The sequence below is a fragment of the Formica exsecta genome, unplaced genomic scaffold, assembly GCF_003651465.1.
Source record: "Formica exsecta isolate Colony F162 unplaced genomic scaffold, ASM365146v1 scaffold247, whole genome shotgun sequence".
In the NCBI taxonomy this organism is placed as follows: domain Eukaryota; kingdom Metazoa; phylum Arthropoda; class Insecta; order Hymenoptera; family Formicidae; genus Formica; species Formica exsecta.
This window is the reverse complement of record NW_021849743.1, coordinates 669,662-682,711: the sequence shown is the minus strand read 5'-3', so window position 1 is coordinate 682,711 and position 13,050 is coordinate 669,662. Positions and strand designations below refer to the sequence as shown.

At 38.7% G+C, this 13,050-nt stretch overlaps 5 protein-coding genes across 6 annotated transcripts in view; 2 read left to right on the top strand and 3 right to left on the bottom strand.

The window, feature by feature from the left end:
* The window catches only part of LOC115236402 (RAB11-binding protein RELCH homolog), an 8,076-nt gene extending 5,360 nt beyond the window's left edge, over positions 1 to 2,716 (bottom strand). For both annotated transcript variants that reach the window (XM_029808825.1, XM_029808826.1), the window contains exons 1-7: positions 2,503 to 2,716; positions 2,130 to 2,330; positions 1,710 to 1,868; positions 1,274 to 1,626; positions 1,059 to 1,172; positions 634 to 878; positions 116 to 426 (exon numbers count right to left, since the gene is read on the bottom strand). In XM_029808825.1, the coding sequence (XP_029664685.1) occupies positions 116 to 426; positions 634 to 878; positions 1,059 to 1,172; positions 1,274 to 1,626; positions 1,710 to 1,868; positions 2,130 to 2,330; positions 2,503 to 2,554 (1,435 nt within the window). In that variant the 5' untranslated portion in view covers positions 2,555 to 2,716. The remainder of the gene's footprint in view (positions 1 to 115; positions 427 to 633; positions 879 to 1,058; positions 1,173 to 1,273; positions 1,627 to 1,709; positions 1,869 to 2,129; positions 2,331 to 2,502) is intronic.
* Positions 2,717 to 3,131: 415 nt separating this feature from the next.
* LOC115236405 (probable 26S proteasome non-ATPase regulatory subunit 3) lies at positions 3,132 to 5,163 on the bottom strand. The gene is given in 3 exon segments (XM_029808835.1): positions 3,132 to 3,334; positions 3,428 to 3,513; positions 3,515 to 5,163. Coding segments are annotated over 2 exon segments (1,500 nt in total). The 5' UTR covers positions 4,963 to 5,163; the 3' UTR covers positions 3,132 to 3,334; positions 3,428 to 3,461.
* A 189-nt stretch (positions 5,164 to 5,352) lies between these two features.
* Positions 5,353 to 7,104, top strand: LOC115236308 (THO complex subunit 3). The gene is made up of 2 exons (XM_029808670.1): positions 5,353 to 5,584; positions 5,936 to 7,104. Exons 1-2 carry the CDS (start codon positions 5,399 to 5,401, stop codon positions 6,716 to 6,718), a joined length of 969 nt encoding a protein of 322 aa, XP_029664530.1. The 5' UTR covers positions 5,353 to 5,398; the 3' UTR covers positions 6,719 to 7,104.
* Positions 7,105 to 7,257: 153 nt separating this feature from the next.
* Positions 7,258 to 9,229, top strand: LOC115236309 (cilia- and flagella-associated protein 97-like). The gene is made up of 2 exons (XM_029808672.1): positions 7,258 to 8,146; positions 8,287 to 9,229. Exons 1-2 carry the CDS (start codon positions 7,487 to 7,489, stop codon positions 8,368 to 8,370), a joined length of 744 nt encoding a protein of 247 aa, XP_029664532.1. The 5' UTR covers positions 7,258 to 7,486; the 3' UTR covers positions 8,371 to 9,229.
* The window catches only part of LOC115236307 (transmembrane protein 131), a 10,601-nt gene continuing 6,183 nt past the window's right edge, over positions 8,633 to 13,050 (bottom strand). Inside the window, 7 exon segments of the mRNA XM_029808669.1 lie at positions 8,633 to 9,717; positions 9,815 to 9,987; positions 10,174 to 10,375; positions 10,465 to 10,898; positions 11,236 to 11,246; positions 11,248 to 11,552; positions 11,815 to 13,050. Coding sequence (XP_029664529.1) covers positions 9,628 to 9,717; positions 9,815 to 9,987; positions 10,174 to 10,375; positions 10,465 to 10,898; positions 11,236 to 11,246; positions 11,248 to 11,552; positions 11,815 to 13,050 — 2,451 coding nt within the window. The 3' untranslated portion in view covers positions 8,633 to 9,627.

Here is a 13,050-nt window from a genome sequence, read left to right as displayed (position 1 = left end):
ATATTATACATAAGTATATATAATCCTTTTCCTCTAAGAATTATAAATATTATGTGATTTACATAAATTTAATGATCTAAATCATTAAATTATATATTGAATATTTTGCTCTAACCAGCCAATATCATTTGCCGCTCGTCCTCTTGTGGCCTCTTCTTCAAATTAAACAATAGCTGCAGCAACTTCTCTCTCTCGTTGGAATTGGAATGTAAATGAATTGCACTGAGGATTAAAGGAATGATTTCTTCGCGCTTGTTAAGGATGATGTTGGGTACTACACGTGGCAAAATGTACGTCAGGATCTCGACTAATGTATCTCTCGTGACTCCGCGCTTTAATGATTCCTCCATGGAAGATATTATTGATCCCGAAACATTCGCCAAGCAATGTGTCGCTATTTCTAATTTGAACTTTATTGGCAAATCTCTGCAATATATATGATTATGTTAGATATTTAGAAATTTTTAAGTAATGAAATTTTCACATATCATGAATTAATTATTTTGTAAAAAAATTCAGTTTATATTATTTTGTAGCTCTTGTTTATCTAATTAACTTATTTATCTCTAATTGTTTAACTCAATAAAAAATTTTACATTGTTAAAATTAAATATGTATAAAAAGATAACTAACCTTGAGGATGCGGTTGGTAAGACAGAGGATTTCTCTGTGATATTTACTTTAGGTAATTGCAGTCTAGTCCATTCTTTGTCTCCTGGATCTGTTTCATCTAGACTAACTACTGCAGAAGCGCTATCATCTTCTTCTGGTTCCTGAGTGGTGATTGACATATCCCTTGGTAATGACTCAAGCAGTTCAAACTTGTCAGGAGTTGTCGAGCTGGAATTGATGGTACGGATAGTTCCATAACTACCTGACTGTGAATAAAACAAAAATTTTTTGTGCAACATATAATGCGTATAGTTTAATAAAACTACTAAATTTTAATTTTAAAATGTGCATAAAGTGATAGTTTATAAAATTTTTACAATAATTAATTACAAAATTATTTTATATAGACAAAAGAAAATTTTCTTTATTTATAATAATTGGCTCACTTTGACTGGATTTTCTATAACATTCTCCTTGCTTGATGAAATAATTTCTTGAAGAGCAGTTTTTTCTTGTTCCAACACTATAATTTGCTGCTGTAAGCTTTCAATCTGTTCTGCCTGTAAGGAATATATAACATGTTCTTAGAATTTGAGAATGTAAGTATGGTTACATTTTAGCTTCTGAAACTTTATAGATGCAATTACTCAAAGTAACGAACCATTTCCTGAGATTCATCTTTCTGCTCCTCCACCTCTTCAACAACAAAGTCCGTTTGTACGGCAACACTGACAGACGGAGATTTGTCATATCCATTGGCTCTCATATGATCCCGATATATCTGTAATAATTTCGTGGGTTTTGGTATATCTAATCCAACATCTTGCCAATCCTCAAAATCTTGATCCTCGCATTCATCACTAAAAGTAATTGAAGTGAGCTTATAAGATCTTGCCAGCAAGTATTCATTGATGAGAAAGTTCAGTGCTCGCTGCTCATGTGGTTTTATGGGCAGTTCAATAGTGAGATTCTTTTCCGAGCTCTTGTCTGGTGTCTTCAATGTACCTTCCAACTCTAAAATTTTTAATCACAATGTATTATTCATTAGAAAGTCATTATACAAATCAATATAGAAAAATGATATAAGAAAAACATACCTGTTACTACAGTTAGATTAGCACGCAATGAAGAAATATTTTCTCTAGCCTTGCGCAATTCAAATTCCAGAATAGCAACTCTTTCATCAACACCAGCTCCATCTTCTGAATATCTTGTCATGTCCAAAGAATCCAAAGTTGCCTGACTAGAAGATCTGGCTAATATGTAATGTTTCATTTAATTAATTATCGTCAACCAATAATTAATGAGATTTAATAATTCATATCAACTAATAAAATATGTGAATTTTAAAATGTTTTTCTTTCTTCAAAAAAATTCTTTAAATGAGTCCAATACTTTACTTCTTTTTTTGTTTTGTAAATATTTGCTGTACAAATTAAATAAATATATTCGTGTTGTCTTAAAAGAACTGTTTGCATTAAAATCTATGCCTTTTACAAGACTAATAAGATACATACGCATCGGTGTATATGGTTCTGGTTTGATATTGGAGTTTTCGAAATTATTTGGATTTGAAAAGAACTCTCTAAGGATGGGCAATTCCTTGCCAGCTTCGCATAATTCAGCATGCAACTCCAAAGCCGTTAAGAGAAGCTTCTCATTGAGAAGCTTTGTGGCCATCTCCTCGTAAGATATTGACATCCTTGGAGCCATATATCCTGAAATAACAATGGATATGAAAAGACTTATTCAAGGAAACATATGGTATGTAAATTGCTAATTACTTTTTAGTTGTAAATAGTTTTGCGACGCAGTATGTTAACTATTAACACTAATTATATTGTGTAATTGTTAATACGTGCTATAAAGTTAAATAATCAAAAAGATAACCTTTGTTGTCCATGGACAATGGCTCTTTTATTTCTTCGATAGAACTCGCCATAGTGTTAACGTGCTCAGGTATTTCTAAGAAATGACATTTCCACGTAAGACAATGTTAAATTGTCTTGCGTACGCTTTGACAAACGCACAATACATATGCAATAAAAAAAGATTATTTATAGGAAATCCAATGACAACTCATCTGACGTCACGGGATTGCGTGGCATAGATAGGAAAATCGACGGTAGAATTTTGTTCCTCGTTTCCCTAGAAATATTTCTAGATTTAAATTCCACCAATTGCATTCGAGGAGCATGCGCATCTAGATTTCTCCATTCAATTCAGTCAATTAAAATTGAGGAGATCGTACTTTGATGTTTATTTTAGCTGTAAAATTAATTTTCCGTCTTATATATACATACATATAAAATTTTTGTTATTACACATATTGATACATTACATAAAAAAGCTATACATTATAATAATAAAATGAATGTTAAATATATATATATATATAGAATGATTGATATTGTCTTATATTTTCGTTATACAATGCTAAAAAGTTATTATAATCAATTAAAGTACATAGGACAATTAATGTATAAGCAATAACATAAATAACAATATCAAGAGATTACTTTATTAATTCAATTGTAATATTGTTTATCTTTTTTATTTCATATACTGTACTTAGACTTTTATCGTATATATATAACTTATATTTTATTTCTTGAAAGTCATTATATCAGCACTAACATCCATGAAGGCGAGGTCATGAATGCAAGCATTATATAAACATTACAGCGATGTCTTAGTCCTCATTGCTCGGTCTAGATGTTATCTATAAATTCATTTGTAACGTTAGAAAAACACACATTAATAATCTTGTATCTCTTGTCTTGAGCAGCGCTCCGAAAATGCCGCAGATTTTCACCTAATTTCTCGTATTATCTCCAAACGTCGTGAATTCAAGGAAAACCGTCATCGTCCTCCTCGGCCATTTCTTTGGCCAGTTCCAAGCCTACGTTCTTCGGCGGACTCCAAGTCCTTCCCGTATGACTTAGGCGGGTAACGCATCGCCTTGACGCTCTGATTGTGCAGATCCAGACAGAAAGTGATTCTCTGATGGAAGGCCAGCAGCGGTTCCTTAGTGCAGTAAATATCTGTAGTCTCCTTACTACGCATGTAGCCATTTTCTGGATCCAGGGTAGCCTCGATGACTCCATCGCGAATCGCTTTCGCGACGATGAATTCCGCGTCTACGCTAGAATCCAATCCCAATTTGCGGGCTATGTCGGTTGGCGAGATGCGCGAGTAGGAGAGTCCGATGGAGCGGATCGCGGTTTTGATGACGTTGTGCCGCAACCGCAAGATCAGCGTGAAGGTATGATCCGCGCGAAACTGCGGCCCAAAGTTCTCCAATACTTCACCGAACCGCTGTAGATTGCCCAGACGTACAGCCTGCGTCAACTGAAAATACGGACCTAGGGCTCTTCGTAGAGCGGCCTGTCGGAATATCTGTCTCTCCGGAATGTCGCCTAGAAGAAGCTCCACAGCGACCGCCAGTTTCTGAACCGTTTGTCTGAATCCGACAGCTGTAGTCTGCGGCGCCTTGCGCATCGCTTGCACGAGATACTTGTGCGCGGCCGAGTACTCTAATCTGGCGGCCTTTATCCTACCGAGATAGTAAAGAAATCTGGCCCATTCGTTGTTGCTGGCCGATTCGGGAAAGGTCGATTTCAGCACCAGCTTGTCCGCTTGATCGTAGAGATTATAGTGCAAATAGTTACGTAGCAGGCAATTAATCAGAACTGCCTGACCCTCGAAATCGTTACGCAGAGTCGCGGTGCGCAGACGAAGATGCAGAAAACCGCGTATCTTGTCCAGCTGATTCGTCAGCTCGTACGCGCGGGAGTGATAGAAGTAGCACTTGGCCGCGATGAGATCTATGGTTCTGCGATTCTGGGCTGCGATCTTCTGAACCAGCAGCTCGGAGCACTGTACCGCTTCGTTGTACTTCCTAGTGTCGATGAGCCGGATCAACACCAACAGGTGAATGTAAGCGTCGATCTCGGGCAGTAGCGACGACGAGGAGCTGCGGAACTTTTGAACGACGGTCTGATTGTCGTCGACGTCCATCGGCTCCTCCACCCAGCCGAGCAGGGCGTCGCGCTCGGCGGCGGATCTGGTGTAGAAGCCCGTGACGAGGCCGCGCAACACGACCGGATTAAGACGACGACGGGTGTTGGGTAGGGCGCGTAGAGCGCGCAACACGAAGCGCGGTTCCTTGTTCTGGACGGCCTTCTCGATCTGCCGGGTGTGCTCGCGAATGTCGTACAGGGTCTGCACGTCGGTGTCCTTGCGCTCGCCCGCGCCGTCACCGTCGCCGCTCTGGGCGTCTGGTGCGTTTGCGGGATTCACGGGGTCCACGTCCATCGCCTCGACGTTTCTGCCAGTCGGCACGCCCATTGTTCCTTTCGTTTGTCCTGCTCTTGTTCGGCAACGATCACGATGTTGACGATGCGTGTTAACTGACGGGCCGGGATTCTCTCTCTTGATTATCGAATATAACCTCGTATTCAGATTCTCATCGCTCCAACGCTCGTATTTGTGCAAGTTCACGCAAAGCTCGACGAGAGGTTAGGTCGTCTGCGAGCTCATTGGTGCGTTCGGTTTTGGAGGAAGCTCGAAACAAACCATTGACGATGTATAGATTGTAGAGTCGCGACTCGACGTCGAATGCGCGATTATTCCCCATAAAATCACTAGACGGATATTTACACAAAATCGCGCATCTTTGTCGATAGTTTGTCGATGCTTTTGGTTCTCTTCATAGCATATAAGATCCGTCTATGTGTATTTGATATGTCTATGGTTCGCGACGAAGTAAATGGTGTAAACAACGATGGCGGCTACCGCTTCACGAGTGGAGGAGCTGATTAAATATTTTAAATCGCATAACAAAATTCGGGAGCAGCAGAGTCACTCGGCGAAGGTGCACAGCGTGGGATGGAGCTGCGATGGCAAATACCTGGCTTCGGGCTCCTTCGACAAGTCCGTCTGCATATTTTCTTTATGTCCTGATCGTTTGGTTAGTAAATACAAACATGATTTTCTCTAAACGTTTATTTTTAAAGCGGCATTTTTCTGTAATGTTTTTCTCGTAACACTTGACGTTCTCATTATTTTTATTTGCTCGTTTATATATAAAATTAATAATTACGACACAAGAAAAATAGACATTTGGTAGTCATGAGATATAAGGATACCACAGGTGATATAAAAACTATTTTTTAAATCAATTTTCAATATATATATATATATATTTAAATAATTGAAGAGTTAATAAATCTCCATCTTTTATCTCTTCAAGTTTACATTTAACATCATTTTGAAATATGAAATTTGATTACTAGCCTTTAATATAAATTTTTTTTTACAGAAGCAGGAAACAACTTTTAGAGGACATGGCGGTAGCGTGGATCAATTGTGCTGGCATGCCTTCTACCCAGAATTATTATCCACAGCGAGCGGAGATAAGACAGTTCGTATCTGGGATACAAGGACGCAGAAATGTACGGCAAACATCAGCACAAGGGGAGAGAATATCAACATATCATGGTCACCGGACGGTAACACGATCGCGGTTGGAAATAAGGAGGATCTCGTGACTTTCATCGATGCCCGGGTAATGAAGATACGCGCGGAGGAGCAGTTCAACTTCGAGGTAAACGAGATTTCGTGGAACAAGGACTCGGACACATTCTATCTGACGAACGGCCAAGGTTGCGTGCACATACTTAGCTATCCCGAATTGGAATTGTTACACGTGATCAAGGCGCATCCCGGTACCTGTATCTGCATCGAGTTTGATCCGACTGGCCGGTATTTTGCCACCGGATCCGCGGATGCGCTGGTGTCCCTATGGGACGCCGACGAATTGTGTTGCTTGAGGACGTTTTCGCGATTGGACTGGCCGGTGCGCACCATCTCCTTCTCATTTGACGGACAGCTGCTGGCGGCGGCATCCGAGGATTTAGTTATAGATATCGGTGAGGTGGAGACCGGCGAGAAGATCGCCGATGTCCCGGTGGAGGCAGCGACATTCACTGTCGCGTGGCACCCAAAACAGTATCTCTTAGCTTACGCGTGCGATGATAAGGACACTTACGATCGCAAACGCGACGCCGGAAGCTTAAAGGTGTTCGGCTTCGCGAACGATTGAGCGATCGTTTTTGTACTGAACTTACATTGTGCATTCGACAGGTGTTATCTTATTTTATAGATATATCTTAATTAATAATTAAGCGAGATATATATATAAATTTGATATAAATTTAGAACGATATTCCACACTTGCTGTCTTGTGTAATTTACAAAGTCGTGCAACACATTTTTTTGAGGTAATAAATTGTATAGAAGACAAGAGTAAAAAATTTTTTACAAATATGAAAAAATATGATATATTTATACAAAGGAGAATATATTAATTCTTTTAATTCACAATAGTTGTATAAACAGGGTACGATAAAAGTGTCATTAAGATTATATATAAAATAAACGGAAAAAATTTTTTACAGATGCAAATATAGAACAATATGATATATTTATGAAAACGAATCTGAATAAATCGATTTTTTTATTTCACAATATTCGTATAAACATAAACGAAAAGAGACGAAAATCTCATTAAGAATTCTGTTTCAATAAACACAAAGTTGTATGTACATGTACAACATACATTCCAGTTACACTTTGTATATTTCACTTTGCCGATCACACTCGAATCGATTTATTGATAGAAATTGGACATATATGTGGAATCTTTTGTTGACGGCTCGGTTGACATGGTTACTGTGTCCAGCTTGAATCACTCGAACCACGTGAGTCATATTTCATTTTGCTTGTATGAAGATCATCAGAGGAAATCTCGCGTTCTTCGTTGGATCTCATTGGATCTTGCTCAACATTCTCCGATGATCTTCATCTCGCGATGGCAAATCCGGATGAGACAAAGATCATCTGCGAATGTCTATACACTCCTGAAGACGAAAGTGTGAAGGATAACTTCAATAACGCTCCTAACATTCACGAGATCGACGAGGAGAGCGAGACCGAAGAAACGACGATCTTGGAGCACCCGAATCCTTCTGCTCCGGACGAAGAAGATGATTACGTTGCACAGGAGACCAGGAATGCATCGGACGACGAATCGGCATACGCAGGAGAGTCCTTTTGCTCCGACGAGTCTTGCGACGAGTCCGAAGTCACTAACATCGCATCAGGATCGCTAAATCCCTCCTCTCTGCTCCGCATCGGTGATCTTCAGCGCAGCCAGAGTTCGAAAGAGCCGGACGAAGATGTCAGCGAATTAAGGTGGAAGGATGAATCTTACTCTATGAGTGACGAACCGTCTCGCGCAGCTACGGCGGATAGATTGACCAGGACGAGGAGATGCAGACGATGGAACATGAGCTTCACTGATGAGGAGATGCGTAAAATCGAGCGGGAAAACGAGCTGCTGCTGAGGAAGATTATGGCGCAGCAGAAACCCCGGCATAAGATCCTCGGTGAACGCAGTGCTCAGCCTAGGATCAGCAGCTCCGCGATAAACAGGAAGAAGTTGCAGAAGAGGATAGAAGACGACAATATGGTATGTAATTACTTTCGATATTGCAGATGTGCGTATCAAAAGGTAAAATGTATAATAGATATTATACATACATTTCAATTGTAAGTAATTTGAGCATAAACTGGCGCGAGAAACGCATAACGCGAAAACTTTATTTGCAGCTGCTCCTCAGAAGGATACAACAGGCCAAGTCGTGCGTCTTCGCGAATGCATCGAAAACGGGTTGTAGATTGACCTTTTTGTAGAGCTCTTTTTTTTTATAATTTGAAAAAATATTTTTATATCATCTCATTTAGAAATTGAATCAACCGTATCTGCTGATTAAGATGAATTTGATAAACTGATATTACAGCTCTGTAGAGAAATGACACGAATATAAATCACATGAAATGATACACTTTTTTAAATATATATAATCTATCAGTGTCGTACCGTTTCGCAGAAGAAGAGCTCACAATGTTTTTTTTTTTTTTCGGTTCCGTAATCTGTGAGGAAAAAGAATTCTTACTTTTTAAAACATCACTATGCACTTTTTTTGTGACTTCTTTATTAAAACACAACGATTACCAGTCTTGAAGAATAGGTACACATTTCTTTCACTTTTCATACTTTGTATACGGCGCAACCTTGTAAAACTTACTCTTGAAAATTTGCTTGAAGGTATCTCTACAAGTCAAGACTATAAAAAATCACAGTTCTCACTCGTCTCGAATAACTTAATTATTATTCGTGATTAATATACCAAGATCCGGGACTCTCGAGTATTGCGATAGTTTATTTTCTTTTCTCCCCCCCTTTTTAGTCCCTCTTTTTTTTAATCCCCCTTACATATGCATACGCGGACAATGTCGCGAGAGAAGAGAAAGAATGTGCTGTAAATCAAGAAGCAAATAATAAATTTCCGTATATATAAGCCATGTATAACGATATAGTTGTTCCTTTAAATTAATACGTGCTGTGATTATAATATGAAAAACTGCATTTCCTTTTTTTTTCCACTTTTTTATGCAAGTTCTGTAATTCCACATGTGCTATTTCCATTTTATTTGTAATCGATCAATCAATATATGTATCTCTTATAAAACAAACCAAACAAAAAGAAAAGAATAATCAATTATCCTGCACAAAGTACACCTCACTCATAGTAATTTAAAGTATCGCATTAGTATGCTTTAAATAAAGAAATAAAAAATGAGAAACATAACATCTAGATTTTGGTTTAAGAAACAATATGAAAATAACTCGTTCGAGAAACTATTCATATCTGCGTGTGTTACTACGTCCAACGTAATAGTAACAATCATATCACAAAGTACGCTCAGCGTAGTTGTAACAAAATATAACAATTTCCAATGTGGCTTTCGAATCCATATATCATGGTCGCAACAATCATATTGTCGCTGTTAAGAGACCGTCATTTACTTTCGATTTTTGCCAAAAAATCGTGAAACAAAAACGTACGATATCACAAGATAAAACCTTCCTTTGTTTCTTCTATCATATTAATCCTCGCGTTTCGTTCGCCACGATTCAGTCGATGACGGCGTCCATATTGTGCTGAGCGAACGAAACGGATCAAATCCGGATCGTTCCTGGAATGATAAAAAAAAAAAAAAAAGAGAAAAAAAGAAACATTACTTCATGAATCATTCCGTTAGACGCATTTTAGTATTCGTTATCGTTATTTACTTGCGTATCCGACTCGGACTGTAATGTTTGCGACATCATGGGCGGTGCAGCTGCACCCCAGGGTGCTGCAGCCCATACACCCCCCGTATTGATTCCCCACACGCCACTACGTTCCTCTCCGACCGCCGCTCTGGTATACAATGGTTCCCAATTCGTATCAACTGTCCAATTATCTGTAATCGTGTATTTAATATACACTTGTAAAAATATTATTGTACATTGTGTGCAAATTTTTTTTTTTAATCTTAAAGACATTATTAGATGAATTTTGTCGATTCTCTTAAACCTTAATTTAGATTATTTAGGATTAGAAATGCTCTAGTGCATAGTATTTTTTTCTAAATAAATTTTCTAAATACCTTTCAAATCAGACAAAACAGGTTTCTCTGTTGTTTTCGGTGATTCCAACTGAAATCCGCTTGTACTGTCTGCCATCAAATTTATCATAGGAGTAGTATCTTCCCACAATTGACATCGCGTGTCTTCTTCAGGTGTCTCCAGTTCTACTAAAGGCTCGTCAGTTTCTGGAAGATCGTCGTATGGCACCAGTTCGCGTTCAAACTATAAGATTCGATATTTGATTTATTCAATTAATATTTGAGTTTATAACGATATTTGAGAATAAAATTAATTCAAATTGTGATATTTACAGGATGTTCTGTGAAAGTATTGATGAAGTAACTATTCGAATGTTGCACATCCGGCTGTAAGATTAGAGGCTCCGAATTGAGTGCTTTATCTTTGTCCAGTGATGTGATACAGAGAGGGGTTTTTGACATCAAACTATACTCCTTCGATGTCTGCAACAACTCTTGCGTCGACTGTGATTTAGCATATTGAACATCTTTGACGTCGGTGCCGAACACCGTGGACAGATTTGACATATTCGTTTGACTCTTGTGATTTACATGATTTAAATTGGAGAACGGCAAAACGATCTCCTGACTTCGGGCCACCACGTCGCTGAACTTAGCTCTGTTCTCGCCCCAACACGAGGGCGGAGGCGGCAATGGAGTCGGAATTGTTGTTCCTACGCCGCGCGTTACATCCTCTTTTTGGCTTATGTTTCCATTTACATTAGGAGCTATAACAGTAACAAATGAGAATTTTTATAAATCTTTTTATGCAAATTACATACACACACACACACACACACACACACACACACACACACACCTGAAATAAAAGTACTTGTATTTTTATACATATACATTTACATAACTAAATGTTATAGATTGATAAATATGATTTATATGGATCAAAGAATAAAGAAAGATTGCGCGATTTATACATAGATCAATAGATTCAATATGAAATAAAATCTACTTTTATATTATATTGATTCGAAATTTAAGAATCTAACAAAAAAATATATCTATAATAGCTTTCGTTATAGTATATATTACATATGAATAACATACATTTGATGTGTGTTTCGACGTTTCTGCACTGTCTTCTCCTTCCGTGGTGGATTCTTATTCTGACGTGATAACTTGAAAGATGATTCAACGGTGCGTGAGGTATGAACATGGTGCTTCATGCTAGATCTACTAGAGCTCGTCTTCCATCTATTTGGATTATTTTGCCTTTCTTTATCATATTCATCGTCATCACAGTCGCCTTCGTAATTATCCTTATAATCTATGCATGGCACAGGAGGAATAGACTGAGGTTTGCTTTTCTTAGATATCGGCTTTCTTTGGAGCTTTTCTTGCTTCCCGCACGGTTGATCAAAATTCTGAATAAAAAAATTAGAAAAGATAAATCTTTTCACAGATCTCTGCAGAAATAACCTATTTGCTTGGAACTTTTAATCAATGTCCCATTTTTGGGACAAAAATTTGATTATGAATATATATATAATTATACATAATTAAATATAATTATGTATAATTATTCTAATATACATATAAGATTATTTAAAAAGTAAAATACGATTGAGTTGAACTAAAATTTTTTATAATCATATCCTTTAATAAATCGACATGACTAGCACTTACTTTACAGGACGTTGTTTCATCGTGGGTCGAACTCTCCGTTGTCGTGGATGAGGTCTCTTCCTCTGAAAGGTGAATGGTTTTTTGAACACTCGTTGATTCGAGCTTTTTCAAAGAAACGTGATTATTGTGATTACTGTTGTTGTTTGCGATGTTATTCGTTTGTTTATTTCGCTTATTGTCCGATTTGTTAATTCGATTGTTATTGATTATTCCCGCGTCCACTTGAACCTCATGATCGAACAACTTCGGCTCTTCCTTGACATTCGGTTGTGTAGATTGTACTTTTCCTTTTCTATTTGATGTCGGACTCGACTTCGTAACCATATTAACAGTATACTTTTTCTCTTGAACCAATTGAGTGTCCGTTAGTGTATCGTTCGCCACACAATTGTCCGATTGAGTCTCGTAAGCATTGCTTTGCTTCTTGCTGTTATTCTTCTTCTTCGATCCATTCGTCATATTCAGGGCGTTAGTAGTGTTATCTACATTAGACGGTTCCTCGCATCGCTTGAAAGACAGCAGATCTTTAGACTCGGTGTCCAACTTGAATCTACGTTCCTCCTCGGTGGACCAGTCCGGGATTTTCAATCCTTTCTGCACGTCTTTGTCCTTACACTTCTTAACGTTCATCAACGACCAATCCGGGAAGCAAGTTTCATCCTTCTTTGTCTTGCTTTTATCGTCGTTTGACGTAATTCTCTCGTTCTTGTTAGCGGTACCGATCTGCGTCGAATTGTGCATCGAGATGTGTGACAGCATCCTCAGATCCAGGGGCGGTTGCACTGGACTCTCCTTCGAATAATTGGCCAGGGCTCCCCGTAGTATTCGATCCGCCTCGAAGAACGAGACCGCGAGAACACTCACCAACACTATCGATGAAATGCTAATGGCGGTCCACTGTACCGCGCGTTCCCACGATGGTCTAGCGAACACCGGCGCGCACAAATCTAATGAGTGCACCGGCAAAATCGCCAATAGATTAAGTATCACCACACCGTTTTCGACATTCTCGTCTCCGTCCGGTCCTCCGCTCGTTAACACCAACAGTTTCCGTTCCACGCGCGACAACGTAAAATCCGGCGTAAACGCTATCTCGATTTTTTTAGTAGCGTTTGGATTCAGCTTGAAAGGCGCGCAATCGAGTATCTTGAAACCGTAACCCTCGCAACGCCAGTCATTGATGTAGAAGCCGTAAATCTCAATCGGCAGCTCTCCCGTGTTCCTAGCCGTGAAAGA

Excerpts from the sequence above, each read along its gene's own strand:
- LOC115236308 (XM_029808670.1), top strand. The coding sequence starts at position 5,399 with ATGGCGGCTACCGCTTCACGAGTGGAGGAGCTGATTAAATATTTTAAA. Across the intron at positions 5,585-5,935 it reads CTTTATGTCCTGATCGTTTG|AAGCAGGAAACAACTTTTAG; the intron begins GTTAGTAAATAC and ends TTTTTTTTACAG.
- LOC115236309 (XM_029808672.1), top strand. The coding sequence starts at position 7,487 with ATGGCAAATCCGGATGAGACAAAGATCATCTGCGAATGTCTATACACT. Across the intron at positions 8,147-8,286 it reads GGATAGAAGACGACAATATG|CTGCTCCTCAGAAGGATACA; the intron begins GTATGTAATTAC and ends CTTTATTTGCAG.